The following is a 19,621-nucleotide window of genomic DNA, read 5'->3' on the forward strand; positions in this document are numbered from 1 at the left end:
GGGATTAGCTATGCTCACCCTGAACTAGTACAGAAATAGCACTGCTAGGATGATGGACTAGTGGCAGTTTTACAGTCTGACTTCTTGTGAACTACCATAGCTAGAATCAAATACCATATACTCTTGGAATGCTTTGAAATCCAACTTTGGCACACCATAAAACTTTTATTTCTAGACCTAGCAATTCAAGAGCTACTGGTGCCCAAAACTTAAGGTATTTGTGTGGGGTGAGGGTGGTATTTTGAGTTGAATTCAACAGCTGATTTCTTGTGAACCATTAAAGCAAAAAACCCCTATGCTTTCTACTGTCTGAAAATATTTAATACCAGCATTGAAATGGTGTGTAGTATTAAATTTCTATGCTGTAGTTCTTGAGAATGGCAGCTAAAATGTTGAAATCAAGCAGTCATTCTATTTACCACTACTTCCATGACAAAGTTTCAATATGACTACACCTGTTAGAGCTAGGAAAAATCTGGTAACTGGTACAAATGCGTTCAGTGATAGTATAGTTCTTCCAAGCACTTTCTTGGCCCAGTAATAAGGGTGGGGAGAAATGCCATTCTGGCATGATTTATTTCTTAGTCATGCATTGGGCACTCCTATTAATTTTCAAGAACCTTTCCACAAATTCCCTTTCTTGTTGTTCACTAAGCATGCAAAAATGTGATAGGTGCTATCCAGATATTATTAGCGTTACGGTAGTTCTTAGAACCCCAGCTAATATCATGGCTTCCTTTGAATACCTTACAATATTGGTGGCTTACATGCTACGACAGCTTTTGTGTTTTGGGAGACCAGAGGAATTGATGGGAGAGGAGTAAGAGCACAGGAAAATGTGAGAGTGGGAGACAGTGGGTTTGAGAGAAAAATTAGGGATATGAGGGGGATGAAAGGGACGGATTCAGGGAGTGGAGGTATAGTGGAACGGTGTTGACTAAAATCGAAAACCGCTGTAGTGGGGCAGGAGCAAAAACTCTTACTAGAATTGTGGACCCCAAAATCCCCCCCCCCCGTCATTACTGATGGGATCATAACACACAACATATTGTGCATCAAAATCATAGAATCATAAAAATGTAGGGCTGGAAGGGACCTTGAAAGGTCATCTAGAACATCTCCCCATTTTGAGGCAAGACTAAGTATACCTAGAAGCCATTTAACAATCCCAACCCAAACAGTACAAGTGTCTCAGACTAATATTGGCCCCCATTATACTGAAACCCATACTACTCCTGGAGGAATTCTGCGCCTCTGCGCAATGCAGAATTTTGTATAAATTAACGAGCGCGCAGAATTTCCTTTCCCCAACAGAAATGGGCTGCAGTGCTGCTAGCCACCACTAGGGGTCCTGGCAGAGCCCAGCTCACACATAGAAGACACTGCTCGGGGGAGGAGGAGGGAGCTAGAGGGTTCCTGGCAGCTGTAGTTCCCAGCATGCCCTGAGGGAAGGAGGGGGCAGTGTGCAGGAAACTTCGTGCAACCCTGGGACCAAGCATCAGGAAGTTTCTCCCTCTGGATCCTTGGACTTAGGTGGGGGCTGAGCGGGTCCCATGGTGGAGGTTTGGGGGCAGGTGGGGTGCAGCTGGGCTCTGGTGAGGGGAAAGGGGCAGGGAAACAGGAACTGCGTTGTCATAGGGGTTTCCTTAACTCTCTGCTCCTGGGGGAATCAGACATACTTGACATGTGTCTTGAAATAAATTACCCAAATAATTGAAACTGGTATGATTAAGTAGTAGTATTTTGACAAATAACATTTGCAGAATTTTAAAATATTGTGCACAGAATTTTTAATTGTTTTGGTGCAGAATGCCCCCAGGAACACCATACTTATTTTCTCTTCTCCCCTTTAATTTTGTAATCTGTGATATTCCCTAGTGCCTTAGCATAATGTGGTAGTCATTGATTTGCTCATGTTAAGTACACACATTGAGAAAAGTGGACTGTTACAACTGGTAAATTTTGAAAGATTGGGGGAAATTTGTTTACAGGACTTGGTCAGGTGTAGATACTGTGAAGATGTTTGCCAAGGCCATATTGTTTTGGGAAGTGTTATGGAAGAATTTTTTTTCATAGCTTTGTCAAATTTAGTGATGCTCTTTTAAGCTTTTCACAAAGTGAAAAGTGATGTTGCTAAAGCAAAATGTAAAACTACTGCTTTATGTGGCCTGGGTAGGTCACCAGATGAGGATATATACCTTGTTAATTCCTTGGGATCTTTTTAGTGAAAGTAATGCTTAAAGATTTGCTTTTGTAAAATAGTTTCCCCATGAAAGTCTATTAAGTATTGAATACTATTCTAAATTGTTTTTAGATTGTGCTGTGTTATTGTGATTCCTTTTGTTCTTTTTTATCTTCCCAGTTGTTTCAGTGCTAGAAAGGTCACCCTGTCTGTCATATTTATCTGACTAGGGCTGTTGAGAATATGAATGTATTTGGAACTGACAAACAAGGATATGAAAAGGGTAGAAATAGCAAGAGCAGAAATCCAAATGGATAAACCACTGTCATCAACATGGCCACAGTGCTAGATGAAATTTCACACTTGTTAACTGACAGACCAGTTTATTTGTATATTAAAAAGGGTTATGTTGGTGTTGCCCCCTAGTTAGCCTTCTGTATATTGTAAGGTGCAAAGAGAATTAAGAACAGAGGTATTAAGGATCTGGAGCAAGTATGTCTCTTGGATTTTTGCTCCAAAATGGATTCATATCATGCCCATTCTGGGACACTTTGTTTCCTCATCTTTTAAAATATTAGACTAATAGCAGAGCAGGAGAATGTTGTCCTTTTATAGCATAGGAATGTTTGCTCGGTCCATCAAATGAAAGTATTTTGTCACGCTTGAGCTAGAGACGTATCATTTCTAATTTTTTTGGTTAAATTGTAGAATTTTTTATAGTTTTTTTTTTTATTGTATAGAATAGTTTATTTAACGTTAAAACCAGGTGGACAAATAGCTTCATGCCTTCCAGAAAGAAACAACATTTATATGGGATTATTTTAACCTTTCAAATGGCTTTTTTTTAATAATTAATGAAGTTACTAAACCATTACAGACCTTATAGTTAAAAGTGGCGTGACCAATTATTTCCATGGTTTTGACAGTGTCAGGTAGAGATAATTTAAATTATGGTCCCTATCTTCTGACAGTAGGGGTGTGTGTGTGGGGTGCATACTTAAGTACCACAGTTAGGTTCTGAAACAGTTGGTCATAAATAAGCATGAATAGGTGTGTTACAACACTGGAAATCAATTAAAGAAATTCGTTGTGCTTAGTACCAGTTGTGACTTGACGGTATATTGTACTTTCTCTAATTTCTAAACTAGGCTAAACCCTTATGATAAGAATTCTCATCCTCAGCAGCAAGTTTGTTTGGAGTCCTGAAAATGTTGTGGACTCTTCACGGAAAAGTAATCTATGAGAGTACTAATCAACAGCAAGCCAACCTATTCATTCGTAGTACCAAGACCAGCACTGTTTTATCTTGACCTGAGCTGGCATAATTGGAAGAGATGGCCAAAGAAAACTAATGTATTAGAAGAGAGCTCATTACCGTAAAACTTTCATAGTGGGTCTCTGTCTGATTTTACCAGGTTGTTTAAAGTGAGCCATGGCGGCATGCATTTTCTATCCATGAAATAACTCCACACTTGAACTGGAATATCTCCCACGTGAGCAGGTCACTGAACTTGGAAGCCTGAAAACAAAACTTTAAAAAGAAGAGAAAACCCTGTGTCCAAGCTTATGGAATATGTTCCCCATCTGTCGAAGGGATTTCTACCATAATGCATTTGTTAAATCTTCTTGATGATTTCTGGCCAGCTTTTCAGCCTGAGGGCTGCTATGCCTATCTGCCGTGCTTTATTGTACCTGACATGTGAGGAGCTCACCCAATCCAGATTGTTGGGGACACTAAACATGCCCTGACAATCAAATTTGGCAATTGTGAACTCTGTATTAAAGGGCAACCAAGTTTTCATACTGTTATGTGTTACCACTGCCACTAGTAAAAAGATGAGGCTCTGTGAAGATTATTTCTTCATGCATAGATCCTCAACTCAGTCTCACATCATACACAATGAAATGCAACTTTCTGCCATTGAAAATCCTTAGTAGTGTGTGGTGTTCTGTTGATATGAGATGGGGAGGGGCAAGAGAAAAGTGTATGGATTAGTTCCAGTAAACTTTTTGACCTAGGTAGATTTAACTATGTTTCAGGATTCTTTTATTAATACCAAAGATGTTTATCCTCCAAATACCAATAGCTAGATTGTTCACCTTTGTTCACTTTGGTAGATAGTTACTCCTATGTCAGTCAGTCACTAATATTTTCTGTTTTACAGTTTCCCAAGCAAGACCACCTCCAAACCAGAAAAAAGGTGAGTTACCTATAGCTGAGTCCCTTTTATAAAGGCAAACCTTCATGTAAATATACTCTTTTTTTATCCTGAATTGAGAATGATAAAGACGGAGTGGATTTTGATATTCTTTCACAATTTTGTGCTGTAAGGCAAGTGATAAAATTTTGTAATTACATTTTGTTAAAATTATATTTGCCTTTTTTTATTCTCTCTCTACAGGATCTCGAACGCCCATAATCATTATTCCAGCAGCTACAACTTCTTTAATAACTATGCTTAATGCAAAAGACCTTCTACAGGATTTAAAGTAAGTAGCTGACTAAAATATGCCTTATAAAAGATTGTCTTCAGATATAAAGATATAGCCAGAGTAGTAATTATTCAAGAAGCAGTATCTATTATCTCTTGACAACTGAATTTTAATTTTACAGTCCAAATTGTAAAGAAAGCATAGGCATCCTTGAATGGTAGGTAAAAGTACTAGTATGAATGTTGTTTGCAAGAATGATGACCTCTGAACCAACTAAATACATTGAATGGAAGGAAGTGTTAATTTCTAAAGGCAGACTTTTTCACTCCTCTGTTTTTAAATGGTAAATTTTACCCATTCTCTAAATCATTGCTAAATGGGGAATGAGTTGTAATTCACACAAAGAATGGGTGAGTTCATGTGTTACTAAAAAATAGAAGTGAAGCAAGAATTTGAAATATTTATAGCAAAATAAATTAACACATAGAAATACTGTTGAACTAATAAATTCTCCCATCATTTTCATACCCTGCGAACCATGATGCTATAATATTATGATAGCTGTTTCTTATAGAAGCACATCCGACTGACAGTCTAAAATCAAACTCAGCATAGCTGAACCAACTGCTATTCCACTGTAACTAACTACCCTTCTAGTTAAAAAAAAGTAATAGATCAGTAGATCATAATGTGCAAAGTTGCATATGTCTCACTAGCCGTTACTTCTGTGGGTCTAAAAGTAGTAATAATTTTTGCTTAGAAATGTATTCCCATAAATTAGCTTGATGGCAACTACTAAAAAAATTAAAAGGACATTTCTTTCCCCACTATTAACACTTCATTAGTGGAGCCCTTTATAAATTATATGCTGTGTTCTTTAAAAGTGATTTTTTTTTCCTTGCTGAGACATGGCAAGTTCTTGCCCTCAGAGGCTACATTTGAGGCTATATTGTGCACTTTGAGGTGTCTGAACTCCAAATGTACCCAGTCACGGCTCACCAAAGAAAACCAATCATGAATTCGTTTATGAGCTAATTAGTTTATGAACTGAAGTAGTTGGCATTGAAGGTGCAGTAGGAGCATGTGAAGAAATTCTTGTGAAGTGTTGCAGCAACCAGTAGAAATATTCTGTGGATTTTCTGAGCCTAGGACCTGGACTAAAGGCTTGTACTGTACTGGTAAAACTATTTTGGTTAGAAAGAGTGTGATTTTTAATGGAAAAAAGTTATACCAGTACAGTCCTTAGTCTGGATCCAGTTATACTGGTATAAAGGTGTCTTATATAGTGTATGGAAATAGCTATATCAGTATGAAGCACTTTTATGCAGGAATAACTGTGTACACACTGGGCCAGTTGTACCACCTTAACTGTACCAGTATAGTTAAAATGATTTAACTTTTCTGAGTAAACCAGCCCTAAGAGTAATCTGAACACAGTAACACAAACCATCTGCTTTCTACAGAAGTAAAGGAAGAGAAGGTTAATGGGAGAGGTTAAACACAGGTTAAGGGCTTGGCTACACTTGCGAGTTAGAGCACATTAAAGCAGCCCCGGGTGCCCTAGCTCACTAACCATCCACGCTGGCAAGGCATGTAGAGCACTCTGACTCCACAGCTAGAGTGCTCCTGGTACTCCACCTCGGTGAGAAGATTAATGCTTGTTGCGCCTTGGCTGAAACGCCTGGGCGTCAGTGTGAACGAGGTGTTGCATTACTGCGCTCTGATCAGCCTCTGGAAACGTCCCATAATCCCCTTAACTCAAGTGGCCACTATTCTCATTGTTTTGACCTCACTGTAAGAATGTGGATATGCCCTTTGAAAGCTCCATTTCTGACAGCCGGCATGCTTATCTGCTCCGGGACAAAGCAACCATTGCTGTGGAATGCTGTGTCTGAGAGAGAGGCGGGGAGAGGGGAGGGTCTACTGCTGTCTGAACTTACAAGACAGCATGCTGACATGCTCCCAGCGCCCCCAAAAACCCACTCTCTCTTCCCCCACATAGACACGACACACTCCCTGTCACACTCCACCCCACCCCTCCCATTTGAAAAGCACGTTACAGCCACTTGCATGCTGGGATAGAGCATTGCAAGAGCTGCTAATGTGGGCACGGCAGTGTGCTTGTAGCTGTTAGTGTGGACAGATTGCAGCGCTTTCCCTATTGCACTCTATGAAGGCTGGTTTAACTAAAAGCGCTCTACATCTGCAAGTGTAGCCATGCCCTTAGTGTGTGTAAAAGGGACAAAAGAAAAAAAGATTGAGGGAGAAGGCAAATTCTATAAACTGGAAGTGGAAGAAAAGGATTAAAAAAAACAGTTTAATTTGCTGTGACTGTCAGAGCCCCTTTTCAGCTAATTTGATACTACTTTCAGCTTTCCAAGCTATTGCCCTTCTACTGGCCATCAAAGACTATAAAATGAAACATTGGCTGCACATTAACACTTTGTAAATTTCAAAAAACATCTGTAAATCATACTCCTATTTTTTCTAACTTTAAACAGTAACCAAACTAATTTGCCTTAATTACAGTAAATGTAGTTGGAGTACTTGTGGCACCTTAGAGATTAACACATTTATTTGAGCGTAAGCTTTCGTGGGCTATGGCCCACTTCATCGGATGCATAGAATGGAACATATAGTAAGATGTATTGTTGGATGTTATCATACAAACTGTGAAAGGTTAATTAGTTAAGATGAGCTATTATCAGCAGGAGAAAAAAAACTTTTGCAGTGATAATCAAGAGGGCCCATTTAGACAGTTGACAAGAAGGTGTGAGGATACTTAACACGGGGAAGTAGATTCAATATGTGTAATGACCCAGCCATTCCTAGTCTCTATTCAAACCCAAGTTAATGGTATCTAGTTTGCATATTAATTCAAACTCAGCAGTTTCTCATTGGAGTCTGTTTTTGAAGCTTTTCTGTTGCAAAATTGCCACCTTTAAATCTGTTACTGAGTGGCCAGAGTTGAAGTGTTCTCCTACTGGTTTTTGAATGTTATGATTCCTGATGTCAGATATGTGTTCATTTATTCTTTTGCGTAGAGACTGTCCGTTTTGGCCAATATACATGGCAGAAGGGCATTGCTGGCACATGATGGCATATATCACATTGGTAGATGTGCAGGTGAACGAGCCCCTGATGGCGTGGCTAATGTGATTAGATCCTATGATGGTGTCACTTGAATAAATATGTGGCAGAGTTGGCATCGGGCTTTGTGGCAAGGATAGGTTCCTGGGTTAGTGTTTTTGTTGTGTGGTGTGTGGTTGCTGGTGAGTATTTGCTTCAGGTTGGGGGTCTGTAAGCGAGGACTGGTCTGTCTCCCAAGATCTGTGAGAGTGGGGGATCATTTTTCAGGATAGGTTGTAGATCTTCGATGATGCGCTGGAGATGTTTTAGTTGGGGGCTGAAGGTGACGGCTAGTGGCGTTCTGTTATTTTCTTTGTTGGGCCTGTCCTGTAGTAGGTGACTTCTGGGTACTCTTCTGGCTCTGTCAATCTGTTTCTTCACTTCAGCAGGTGGGTATTTATACTACTCTAGAATGTAAAGCTGTACACAGCATGAATCTAATGGCAATATCTGATTCATTTGCGTACTGACTTTTGGTTTATAAGAATGTGGAGAAGAAAATGGTTTACAGGGGCATGGAGAGGAAGTTGCATATGCATAAATTTTGTGCTTTTTTTTATTCTTCCCATTAGCGATCCCTCTTCTTCTGCTTGCAGCATCATCCCCACTTCTTTAGGCAGCATAGTTATATTGATTCAGGGTGGTAATACAGGCTCCCTGACAAGGTTCCACAAATAACCCTACTTTTGCAATTCCTGTCTGTGTAATATTTCTGAGACATTTCTATTTATAAAAACAACATTGGTTTTAAGGGTATTGGTCTGTATTTAATACCTTTAACTATAAACTAACCTTTATATCTGGGAAAATAATCTTCATTTACATAACTCTATCTTTCTTTTGTCTTCATAGTTTTTTATTGCATTTTAGTGTTCTCTTCTAAATCCAGTGCCAAGTCAGAATTGCTGTCATCACCCATAGTAACTGTGTCTGTCACAATTGATTTTTGTAGATGACCAGCTGTAGCAAAAGTGGGATACACTTGCTTCCTTTGCATATGTTTTAATACAAATAACTTAATCAGAACACTACTTTCACACAGCACAATACTTTAATTTACTGGTCAACGACTACTTAAAATGCTGCTCTAGTTAATAGTTTAATCAGCCTCTCCTCCCACATAATGCTTGTGAATCATAGTAACTCTTCTAAAGGTGGTTATGTTGAGTGTTAATAGACTTTAGTGTTGCTTGGGGAGTTTAGTTCCATAGTTGTCGCTTGTTTTCTGGGGATCATGTACGTCGCTAGCCAAGGTTTTCCTTTTTAACTTAATCTTTTAGCTGATAGCATATATAGTTACACTAAGTTATCAAGTCAAGCAATGTCAACCAGTGGTGTTGGTTGTTTTGCATAAACAAATGGAAAATGGGAAGGGTAACATAATTGCAAAAGTAATTACAAACAAGAAGGCTGTTACTGGTGCAAATACTTGATTAATTTTCAAGAAATCTGTTTGGACACACTTATCAGAGCTGTAACTGTTCATGAGAGACACCTGGAGACGCATGTTGTATCCACCTGTTAACAATGCTTAAATTTTATTCTTTGCAGAGAGCATGTCTCTTTAGAAGAAATAATAAAGGACACCTGCTTATTTATAAGTGCCAAGTATTTAATTTTTTTTCAATCTGCTATCCATAAATATTACCCTTGGCAGCTTTCTAACCCATTTTTTTTGTTGAGAACTGCTAATGCTAAAGCATGTTTGGAGGCCACATTTTGCCACAGGATATATAGAACAGAAATGAAACTAAAATTGTATTTGCAAGATGCAAATTAAAGACCATAGTGTAACCATTATGTTAATTTTTGATGCTAACACTGATATAATTCACTAAAAAATGTTTAGTTGCCATCATATAATTTTAGCATTGCACTTTGAAGTACAAAATTTGGACTAGAGTGTAATAGCTGCCAAGGAAGGGAAAGAGAGCGACTATGTTAGAATGGGGGAGTGACTATGCACAGCATCAACTCTAGAAGGAGTAATATATGAAGGTATAAAGGGTATATATGGCCAACATGTAGACTTCTGAAGATTCATAACTGGCCTCTTGTCTATCAGTCTCTGGGATTCTGTTATGAGAAACATCATAATCCACAAATAGCAGTAGTCTCCACTCCATTTCAATCTGTGCTAAAGTCCTAGTGTAAGCAAGGCCTTTGAAGTGATTACTAGTTACAGTGGAACTGTACTAATTCACACTAGTGACTAAGAGAGAGTGTGGCTTATCAAACTTTACAAATTTGCTGTTAAGTGAACAAGTAACAAGAAAGTTCCAGGGATAATGCATTATAAAATGTCCTTCGCTCACTTTATCAAGTTTAGTTTAGTTTTATTTGACACTTTGTAGACTAGTAAATGTGTTGTGGTGTGTTTTATAAAAGTACAGTCATGATAATATGAGACCTAAAAGTGCCAGGCTTTTGTAAGAACGTGAGTGGCATTGGCAATTGAAGTAAGAATTAATGAAGCTGTATTCATTTTAGTCTCTTATTCATAAAAGTTTGTGTATAAAACACAGTGCTTACTTATGTGACAGCTTTGTGTGCCAGTTTTTGGAGTGTTGGATTCTGAATAGATATGAAAAGTTAACTTTCTTGATTAGATTTACAAAAAAAAACCTAGGAGGAAAAACTGAAAAATCATAAAGGGGACTATTAATGGTCAATTTTTAAAACCTGTTTACAGTAATATTGTAGCTGTTTCTCTCAGATTATTAGAGAGACAAGTTGTCTCTCACCTTGTGTGTCTGAACTTTAAAACAGTTAGACTTTTAATATGTTGGATGGCCAAACATAAGTTTGTCAATTGCAAGCTGTAGTCAACTGTGCTTACAACTGTATATTTGTAGATAATCCCTAAAAGGACCCAGTGCATTATCCAGTGTTTAGATTTTTTTTAAAAGTTTGTTTGTAAGCACAGGAATGTTTGGTTAGGCCTTTCCTATTTGGTCATCATACAGATGGATCCTGTCCAAGTCTTTATTTTAGAACTAATTTTAGTTTTACTTCTTGTACTTAAAGCTGAATCATTTAAACTTATAATAAAATGGAGTTAAAATTGAGCTTGTATATGTAAAATATGCATCATTTTTGTGTGTAGTCTGCATACTAAAACAACCTTCCTTGAAAGTCTTCTCAGATGCCAACATTCCATTTGCAGACAGAAGCATCTTCAGTTTATTTTTTAAAACTGTAGGAAACGATAGAATTCATAACATTATGCATTTCAACAGTTTGGTAGTTTACTGTTCCAGTTCCTACCCATGTACAGTGTACCAAAAATGGTTGATTAGAAGAGGACTGTCCTGACAATATTTTTTTTAAGGTAAAAAGTATGAAAGCATTCCAGACCCCTCACTAGCTAGTAACTTAATATTTTCCTGTGGTTTTCTCTTTGGTGAATATATATCATTCTTTGCCTCGTCCTGCTCTTATTTTGTTCTATTTAGGTTCTTATGCTGCACCTACTACTGTAGTGAGCTGAGGTCCTAGTCATACTAAAATAATAAATATGGAATTGATTATCAAAATTGGGGACGCATCAGCCCAGCAATACTTGCGTGCAAAAACAGAAGAAGATATATTTCCGCTTACAATAATTTGTATGTGCAGGTTTGGTGCACTTGCTCACTCATATTGTCAAGTCTAGTGTAGTTTTATTTGACATTTTGTAGACTAGTAAATGTATTATGGTGTATTTTATAAAAGTACAGTCATGATAATATGAGACCTAATCATAGCTGCCTGCTTTTGAGTCTTTTCAAAGTGGGATGAAAATGCCAGGTTTTTGAGAGAATGCAACTTGCATTCTCCAATAATCAGTTTTCAGGCCCACTCCAAAATAGGTTTCTGTGGCCCTGTGCATACTTTGTTTTGGAAATCAGTCCTGTAGGGGAAGAGTGCTACAGCCCTTTTGGGTGCCTAAGGAAGGGCAAGAGTGCCAGGATCCCAAAGCCTCTGCTGTTGCCCTTACCTTCAGTGAAGAAGGTGAGGACGAGGGTGGGGCCAGCACAGCCTTTACTGTTCTCTCTTCCTTATTTTCCATTCATCTAGCATTGGAAGCGGCTGTTGGAGTAGCCTCCGAGATCTCTTCCACTTGGTTCCCTAAGAACTCAGTTTGACTCCAATCTCGTCACTCAGGCTCTTTTATTTGGCATAAAGCAAAGCCACGCTGAGTTGATCAGACTCAAATGTAGAGGTGGGTATAGGGTATACCACACATGTAAAGTTTGCTTATTTGTCGTCATATAATAGCATTGTTCTTTGAAGTACACAATTTGGACTAAGTGAAGTAGCTGGCAAGGAAAGGAAAGATGGTACATATGTTAAGGTGGGGGACTTGACTATATACATCCAAACTTACACAGAGTCCCCATATCGTCATATACCTTTACATATCACATTCACTATACATTGCATCACGAGTTTTGGGATTGACTTGGCTACTTTGCAGGAACCATGCTTTGTCCATGCCCTGTCCGTGTTCAGCTTTACTCTTTACCTCATCTTTATGCTCTCAACTTCTCTTGTCCATTATTTTCTTTTTCTTAGTAAAAGGTTCCCTTGGAGTTTCCCTTCTTATCCTAGCTAGCTCAGATATTCTGTCTTTTGGCTTGCTGACCCATTTACTTAATTTAACACAAACATTCCATTTGTAGGCTGCTAATTTAGTTACTTCCCTAATCCTGTCTTTCAAAAAATGAAGCCTTCCCCCATGTTTAATTATTCGTGTCATGCCAAGCCTACAGTGTGGTTCTGGAAGCATTCAACCATCCTAGAGCACAGTGCCTCCTGCATCTTATATAAAATGGTCCCTCACCATGCTCTCTATAGCATACATACGAGATTAAAGAATTAAGGTTATTTTAAGGAAATATATGTGTTATAAAGAAAGGCCCTGACTTGCAAGTAGAAGGAAGGCCTTGAAAATAATGAATTAAAAGGCCGGAAGGAGTGAAGTAGGAAGTATATCTGGTTCAAAGAATAACTCACAAAATAAGGGGTAGTTTCTAGAAAGAAGGCCTCTGACCAATAGGGGTGACTGTGGATGGTTTTGAATAAGACAAAATAAATCTTAAAATGAGCCAACATGTCCCTTCCCACCACACACACCAGTGTTATCTCAAAATTTAGAGCCTCTGTGAGCTCAGGTGCAAAAGACAAACTGTTGGTCAGCAAGAAGGAGGGGAGGAGGCCTTGGCGAGAAAGGAGGTTGTAAATCTTACCTGGATTAAGCTGGAAATAGGGGTGAACTGTCTCAAATAGACTTGTAGCTGAAGTCAGTAATTGGCAATGCCATCAGTTTTTTTAAAGCGTTTAAAAAGTAAACTCTTAAAAGGTTCACCGCTTATACCTTCCTGGCTGTGCTGGAGCCAACCAATCTGAGTCTGAGCATCCTGGGTTTAGCCCATTTGCAAGTATCTTCAACAAATGCTTATAAATGTTTTGTTACTGTTCGGATATAGTAAATAAAGTATTTAGGCTCTTCAAGCATGTTTAATGCAATTGTATAAGTCCTTTAGATTTAAAAAAGGAATTTATGGTTAAATTAGTGTTTGGATTCCATATTAATATTAATAATTTCAAATATTAATTCCAACACTGTCCTAAGTGCAGGGCTGTAGGTATATGCTTCTACCCAACCGTTAGTGTTTTAAAGTGTTTGTCAGCTTAAAAATCACACTTCACTTTGAAAATGTATTACTTTCATTTCAACTAAAGTTTTAGCTGTTAGTAACAGATTAAAAAAACTTTTCTGTATATTTTAGTTGTTTATTTTGTGCATCTGACAACACTTCATATATACTCAGTATAACTGTTTTCCCCCTGTGGTTATTTACCCCTTTTGTATTCAGACAGCAACAGTTGAGGGAATGAGATTTTTAAAGTCTCAAAAATGTGTGTGTGTGGGGGGGGGGGGGGGGTTCTGGGGCAGGTATAGTATCTGTAACTAATTTAAAAAAAAAAAAGTAGATTTCAAGTTGGTGTCTGTATACGAGTACCAGCTTTCTGCATGGACCACATTGACATAGAACACATCTTATGTAGCTATGAAAGTCTAAGGAATTAAAGCTGTAGATTCTTGGACTGACTAACTTTTGTCACTGTTTCAGAATATAACTGGAAACCGGGTTTGTGCGGCTTTCCTGGAAAGCCTGGGTAAAGGGTTCCTGAAAACTAACTTGGCAAGTTAATTGACATGCACTTGACACGTTTTATTTCACTTTTGATCAGATTTGGAAAACGGTGGTTGCATTGATATAGACACTTAGAATTCAGCAGTGTTTGTATGAAACATTCTGCAGGATATCAGGTTTCAGAGTAGCAGCCGTGTTAGTCTGTATTCGCAAAAAGAAAAGGAGTACTTGTGGCACCTTAGAGACTAACCAATTTATTTGATGAAGTGAGCTGTAGCTCACAAAAGCTTATGCTCAAATAAATTGGTTAGTCTCTAAGGTGCCACAAGTACTCCTTTTCTTTTTGCAGGATATCAATTATTCATGTACCGCTTGTATGTGTCTGATCTAAATTTTTCCTGCATCTTTTCTTCTGTTCTTTGTATAGTATGTGTTGTCCATTAACTTCTCTTCCCTTTTGTAGTTCAGAATATTAAGGCAACATTATAGGTTTCTCGGAGGAATGAATTGGAGACTACTCAGAGTTTTACATTAAATCAAAATTGATTTGAAGCCAATGTAAGCTAGGGGTTACAGCCATTGAGGAGGCTTTCAATTACGCATTAATTATATAGCACAGCCTCCAGCTGACTTTCAGCTGTGGGGGAGCTGTCAATTAAAATAATTTTGAAGTGAGTTGTTAAACACAGAAATGTTTAGGCCTAAAAAGTAGAATTAAGAATGGTGCTTCAACCACAGGTTGGGTCTGTCACACATCTAACTTGTAGTAATTTAATAACTCTGATCACTTTTGTACACTACAGCAACGGAGTGTTAAAGATGGATAAGATTTGTCTTCTAAATGGATTTCAGTTTACCATACAATACGTTTCAAGTGTAAGTGTGGCTGTCTCTGATACTTCTAAACTGAATTTGCACATGTGACCTTTGGATTACCCTCCATATGAGAATCTGATTACTGCAATCGGATATTGTCATAAATATAAGGGGAAGGGTAAACCCCTTTGAAATTCCTCCTGGCCAGGGGAAAGCTCCTCTCACCTGTAAAGGGTTAAGAAGCTAAAGGTAACCTCGCTGGCACCTGACCAAAATGACCAATGAGGAGACAAGATACTTTCAAAAGCTGGGAGGAGGGAGAGAAACAAAGGGTCTGTGTCTGTCTGTGTGCTGCTTTTGCCAGGGACAGAACAGGAATGGAGTCTTAGAACTTTTAGTAAGTAATCTAGCTAGGTATGTGTTAGATTATGATTTCTTTAAATGGCTGAGAAAAGAATTGTGCTGAATAGAATAACTATTTCTGTCTGTGTATCTTTTTTGTAACTTAAGGTTTTGCCTAGAGGGGTTCTCTATGTTTTTTAATCTAATTACCCTGTAAGATATCTACCATCCTGATTTTACAGGGGGGATTTCTTTATTTCTATTTACTTCTATTTTCTATTAAAAGTTTTCTTGTAAAAAACTGAATGCTTTTTCATTGTTCTCAGATCCAAGGGTTTGGGTCTGTGGTCACCTATGCAAATTGGTGAGGCTTTTTATCCAACATTTCCCAGGAAAGGGGGGGTGCAAGTGTTGGGAGGATTGTTCATTGTTCTTAAGATCCAAGGGTCTGGGTCTGTAGTCACCTAGGTAAATTGGTGAGGCTTTTTACCAAACCTTGTCCAGGAAGTGGGGTGCAGGGTTTTGGGAAGTATTTTGGGGGGAAAGACGCGTCCAAACAGCTCTTCCCCAGTAACCAGTATTAGTTTGGTGGTGGTAGCGGCCATTCCAAGGACCACGGGTGGAATACTTTGTACCTTGGGGAAGTTTTGACCTAAGCTGGTAAAGATAAGCTTAGGAGGTTTTTCATGCAGGTCCCCACATCTGTACCCTAGAGTTCAGAGTGGGGGAGGAACCTTGACATGGTGGCATAGTGGTGGGATTAACCTGAAATCATTTTGAGATCCAGTTGAGATTTTTTGAACTAGAAATACAGATTTTAAAAAGGAATTTTTTTTTCCTGTGGCTTTGAAGCAGCTTTGAAACTGAAAGCATCTTGGGTTTTCCCTGCTTTGTGGCCAAGCAGAGACAAAAGGGGATTATCTTTGTGAATTGCAGGTTTTCTTTGCCTGGAGGCAGGGTACTTAACTCCTGCAGGGAAATTCACAGTCTTCCAACCCAGAGTTTTTTTTTTCTTTTCTTCCAAAAAGTAAATAGGGGGGGTGTGCTCTACCCATTTGCCTGGAGACAAAAGTGGCAGGGTGTTTTTTTTAGGATTTTGATTTTTTTTTGTTTTACAAGGAGCACAGGTTTGAAAGGGAATTTTTTTTTCTTTGGGCTGGGTAAGCAGGTTTCCAAGTAGTTGGAGGTTTTTTGCTTTAATTTGGGCCCAGAGCAGAGACAAGGGAATTGTCTTTTTCTGTAGGCTGACAATCACTATCAGAGAATAGGTATTCTATTCCAGCACAGCAAAAGTTTACAGCCAAGTTTTGTTTGTTTATTTCTAAACCTCGGGTGTAAAGTTAGTTAAAAACAGAGAGGTTAGAATGGCAAAATCCGCGGCTCGACTACAGCTCGAATTAGCCAAATTTCAGGCTGAGGAAAGACAAAGGGAACATGAAAGACAGATAGAACTCATGCGGCTGAAGAAGGAACAAGAAAGGGAGGCAGAACAACACCAAGCGGCTGCTCACAGGAGAGCTATGGAAGCGAGGGACAAAGAACTGGAGGAGAAGGAAAAAGAGAGGAAGTATGTGGAGGAGATGGAGAAGATAAAGGCTCAGCAGAATATCCCAACAAACCCTAGTAATCCTTCTCCAAGTACCACTTCCCATCCCAGAAAGTTCCCCACCTACAAGGCAGGCGATGATACTGAGGCCTTCCTAGAAAACTTCGAAAGGGCCTGCCTTGGGTACAACATCTCTACTGACCAATACATGGTAGAGCTGAGGCCGCAGCTCAGTGGACCCTTAGCTGAAGTGGCAGCTGAAATGCCTAAAGAACACATGAACAAGTATGAACTGTTTAAATCCAAGGCGAGAGTCAGAATGGGGATAACACCCGAGCAGTCTCGTCGGAGGTTCAGAGCCCTAAGGTGGAAACCAGACATGTCATTTACCCGACATGCCTACCACATTGTGAAACATTGGGATGCCTGGATATCAGGAGCAAGTGTTGAATCTCCAGTAAATTTGCCCTTCCTAATGCAAATGGAACAATTCTTAGAGGGTGTTCCTGAGGAAATAGAAAGATACATCCTAGATGGGAAACCCAAAACTGTAATCGAGGCAGGAGAGATTGGAGCCAGATGGGTGGAGGTGGCAGAGAAGAAGAAAACTGGTCGCAGTTGGAGCGGAGACCAGAAGGGACCACCCCAGACCACACCCTATTACCGGGGGCCGCCCAAGGCCCCACCTACCTCCCAAAGAACCCTCCAGACCCCTTATCGTCCTGCCACCCCGTTCTCCAGCAACCCTCCTCGCCCCAGTGACCCGTCAGCTGGACGATGTTTTAAATGTAACGAGCTGGGGCATGTAAAGGCCAACTGCCCCAAGAACCCCAACAGATTACAGTTCATTGCACCGGAATCACACCAGAGGTCCACAGGCCCAGATACTTCCCAGATACCCTTAGAGCGGAGGGAAACTGTGAGTGTGGGCGGGAAGAAGGTCACCGCGTGGAGGGACACCGGAGCACAAGTGTCAGCTATCCATGCTTCCTTAGTGGACCCCAATTTAATCAACCCAGAGATCCAAGTGACGATTCAACCCTTCAAGTCCAACTCTTTCAATTTGCCTACAGCCAAGTTGCCTGTCCAGTACAAGGGCTGGTCAGGAATGTGGACTTTTGCAGTCTATGATGATTATCCCATCCCCATGCTGTTGGGGGAAGACTTGGCCAATCATGTGAAGCAGGCCAAGAGGGTGGGAATGGTCACCCGCAGCCAGGCTAAACAAGCCGTGAGGCCTAGCTCTGTTCCGGAAACTTCTATCAGGACCCGGTCAGAGGTGATGGACCCGGACCCCAGGCCAATGTCTGCAACAGCAGTAGTGGATCCAGTCCCAGAGACCCAGACGGAACCAGTCCCAGAACCGGAACCAGCCGAACAACCAACACCAGACCCAGTGTCAACACTGAATCCAGTACTTGCAACCTCAACACCAGAGGGCCCCACCGACCCTGAACTGGCAGCAGCCGATAACCCAACACAAGAGGCTCAGCCGGAGCCTGAATCCCAACATAGCGCACCAGCGGAGAGCGGTGCACAGTCAACAGAAACAGTTCCATCCCCTATATCGCTTCCAGAGGGACCAAGCCTAGGTCCACAATCCAATGAGGGACTGATGTCTCCCGCATCAAGGGAACAGTTCCAGACCGAACAGGAAGCAGATGAAAGCCTCCAGAGAGCTTGGACGGCGGCACGGAGCAACCCACCGCCTCTCAGCTCTTCTAATCGATCCAGGTTTGTTGTAGAAAGAGGACTTTTATACAAGGAAACTCTTTCTGGTGGACACCAGGAAGACTGGCATCCTCAGAGACAGTTGGTAGTTCCAACTAAATACCGGGCCAAGCTCTTGAGCTTAGCCCACGATCACCCTAGTGGCCATGCTGGGGTGAACAGGACTAAAGACCGTTTGGGGGGATCATTCCACTGGGAGGGAATGGGCAAGGATGTTTCTACCTATGTCCAGTCTTGTGAGGTGTGCCAAAGAGTGGGAAAACCCCAAGACCAGGTCAAAGCCCCTCTCCAGCCACTCCCCATCATTGAAGTTCCATTTCAGCGAGTAGCTGTGGATATTCTGGGTCCTTTTCCGAAAAAGACAGCCAGAGGAAAGCAGTACATACTGACTTTCATGGATTTTGCCACCCGATGGCCGGAAGCAGTAGCTCTAAGCAACACCAGGGCTAAAAGTGTATGCCAGGCACTAGCAGACATTTTTGCCAGGGTAGGTTGGCCCTCCGACATCCTCACAGATGCAGGGACTAATTTCCTGGCAGGAACTATGAAAAACCTTTGGGAAGCTCATGGGGTAAATCACTTGGTTGCCACTCCTTACCACCATCAAACAAATGGCATGGTGGAGAAGTTTAATGGAACTTTGGGGGCCATGATACGTAAATTCGTAAATGAGCACTCCAATGATTGGGACCTAGTGTTGCAGCAGTTGCTCTTTGCCTACAGAGCTGTACCACATCCCAGTTTAGGGTTTTCCCCATTTGAACTTGTATATGGCCGTGAGGTTAAGGGGCCATTGCAGTTGGTGAAGCAGCAATGGGAGGGATTTACACCTTCTCCAGGAACTAACATTCTGGACTTTGTAACCAACCTACAAAACACCCTCCGAACCTCTTTAGCCCTTGCTAAAGAAAACTTACAGGATGCTCAAAAAGAGCAAAAAGCCTGGTATGATAAACATGCCAGAGAGCGTTCCTTCAAAGTAGGAGACCAGGTCATGGTCTTAAGGGCGCTCCAGGCCCATAAAATGGAAGCATCGTGGGAAGGGCCATTCACGGTCCAGGAGCGCCTGGGAGCTGTTAATTATCTCATAGCATTCCCCACCTCCAACCGAAAGCCTAAGGTGTACCATATTAATTCTCTAAAGCCCTTTTATTCCAGAGAATTAAAGGTTTGTCAGTTTACAGCCCAGGGAGAAGATGATGCTGAGTGGCCTGAAGGTGTCTACTACGAAGGGAAATGTGCTGGTGGTGTGGAAGAGGTGAACCTCTCCATGACCCTTGGGCGTATGCAGCGACAGCA

The 19,621-nt window shown here is 40.5% G+C and overlaps 1 protein-coding gene across 1 annotated transcript in view; it reads left to right on the forward strand.

Moving 5' to 3' along the window:
* CDC73 (cell division cycle 73) overlaps positions 1-19,621 on the forward strand; it is a 177,637-nt gene that overhangs the window by 131,845 nt on the left and 26,171 nt on the right. Inside the window, exons 12-13 of the mRNA XM_077823775.1 lie at positions 4,348-4,383; positions 4,585-4,672. Coding sequence (XP_077679901.1) covers positions 4,348-4,383; positions 4,585-4,672 — 124 coding nt within the window. The remainder of the gene's footprint in view (positions 1-4,347; positions 4,384-4,584; positions 4,673-19,621) is intronic.

The sequence above is a fragment of the Eretmochelys imbricata genome, chromosome 8 (genome assembly GCF_965152235.1).
Source record: "Eretmochelys imbricata isolate rEreImb1 chromosome 8, rEreImb1.hap1, whole genome shotgun sequence".
NCBI lineage: Eukaryota > Metazoa > Chordata > Testudines > Cheloniidae > Eretmochelys > Eretmochelys imbricata.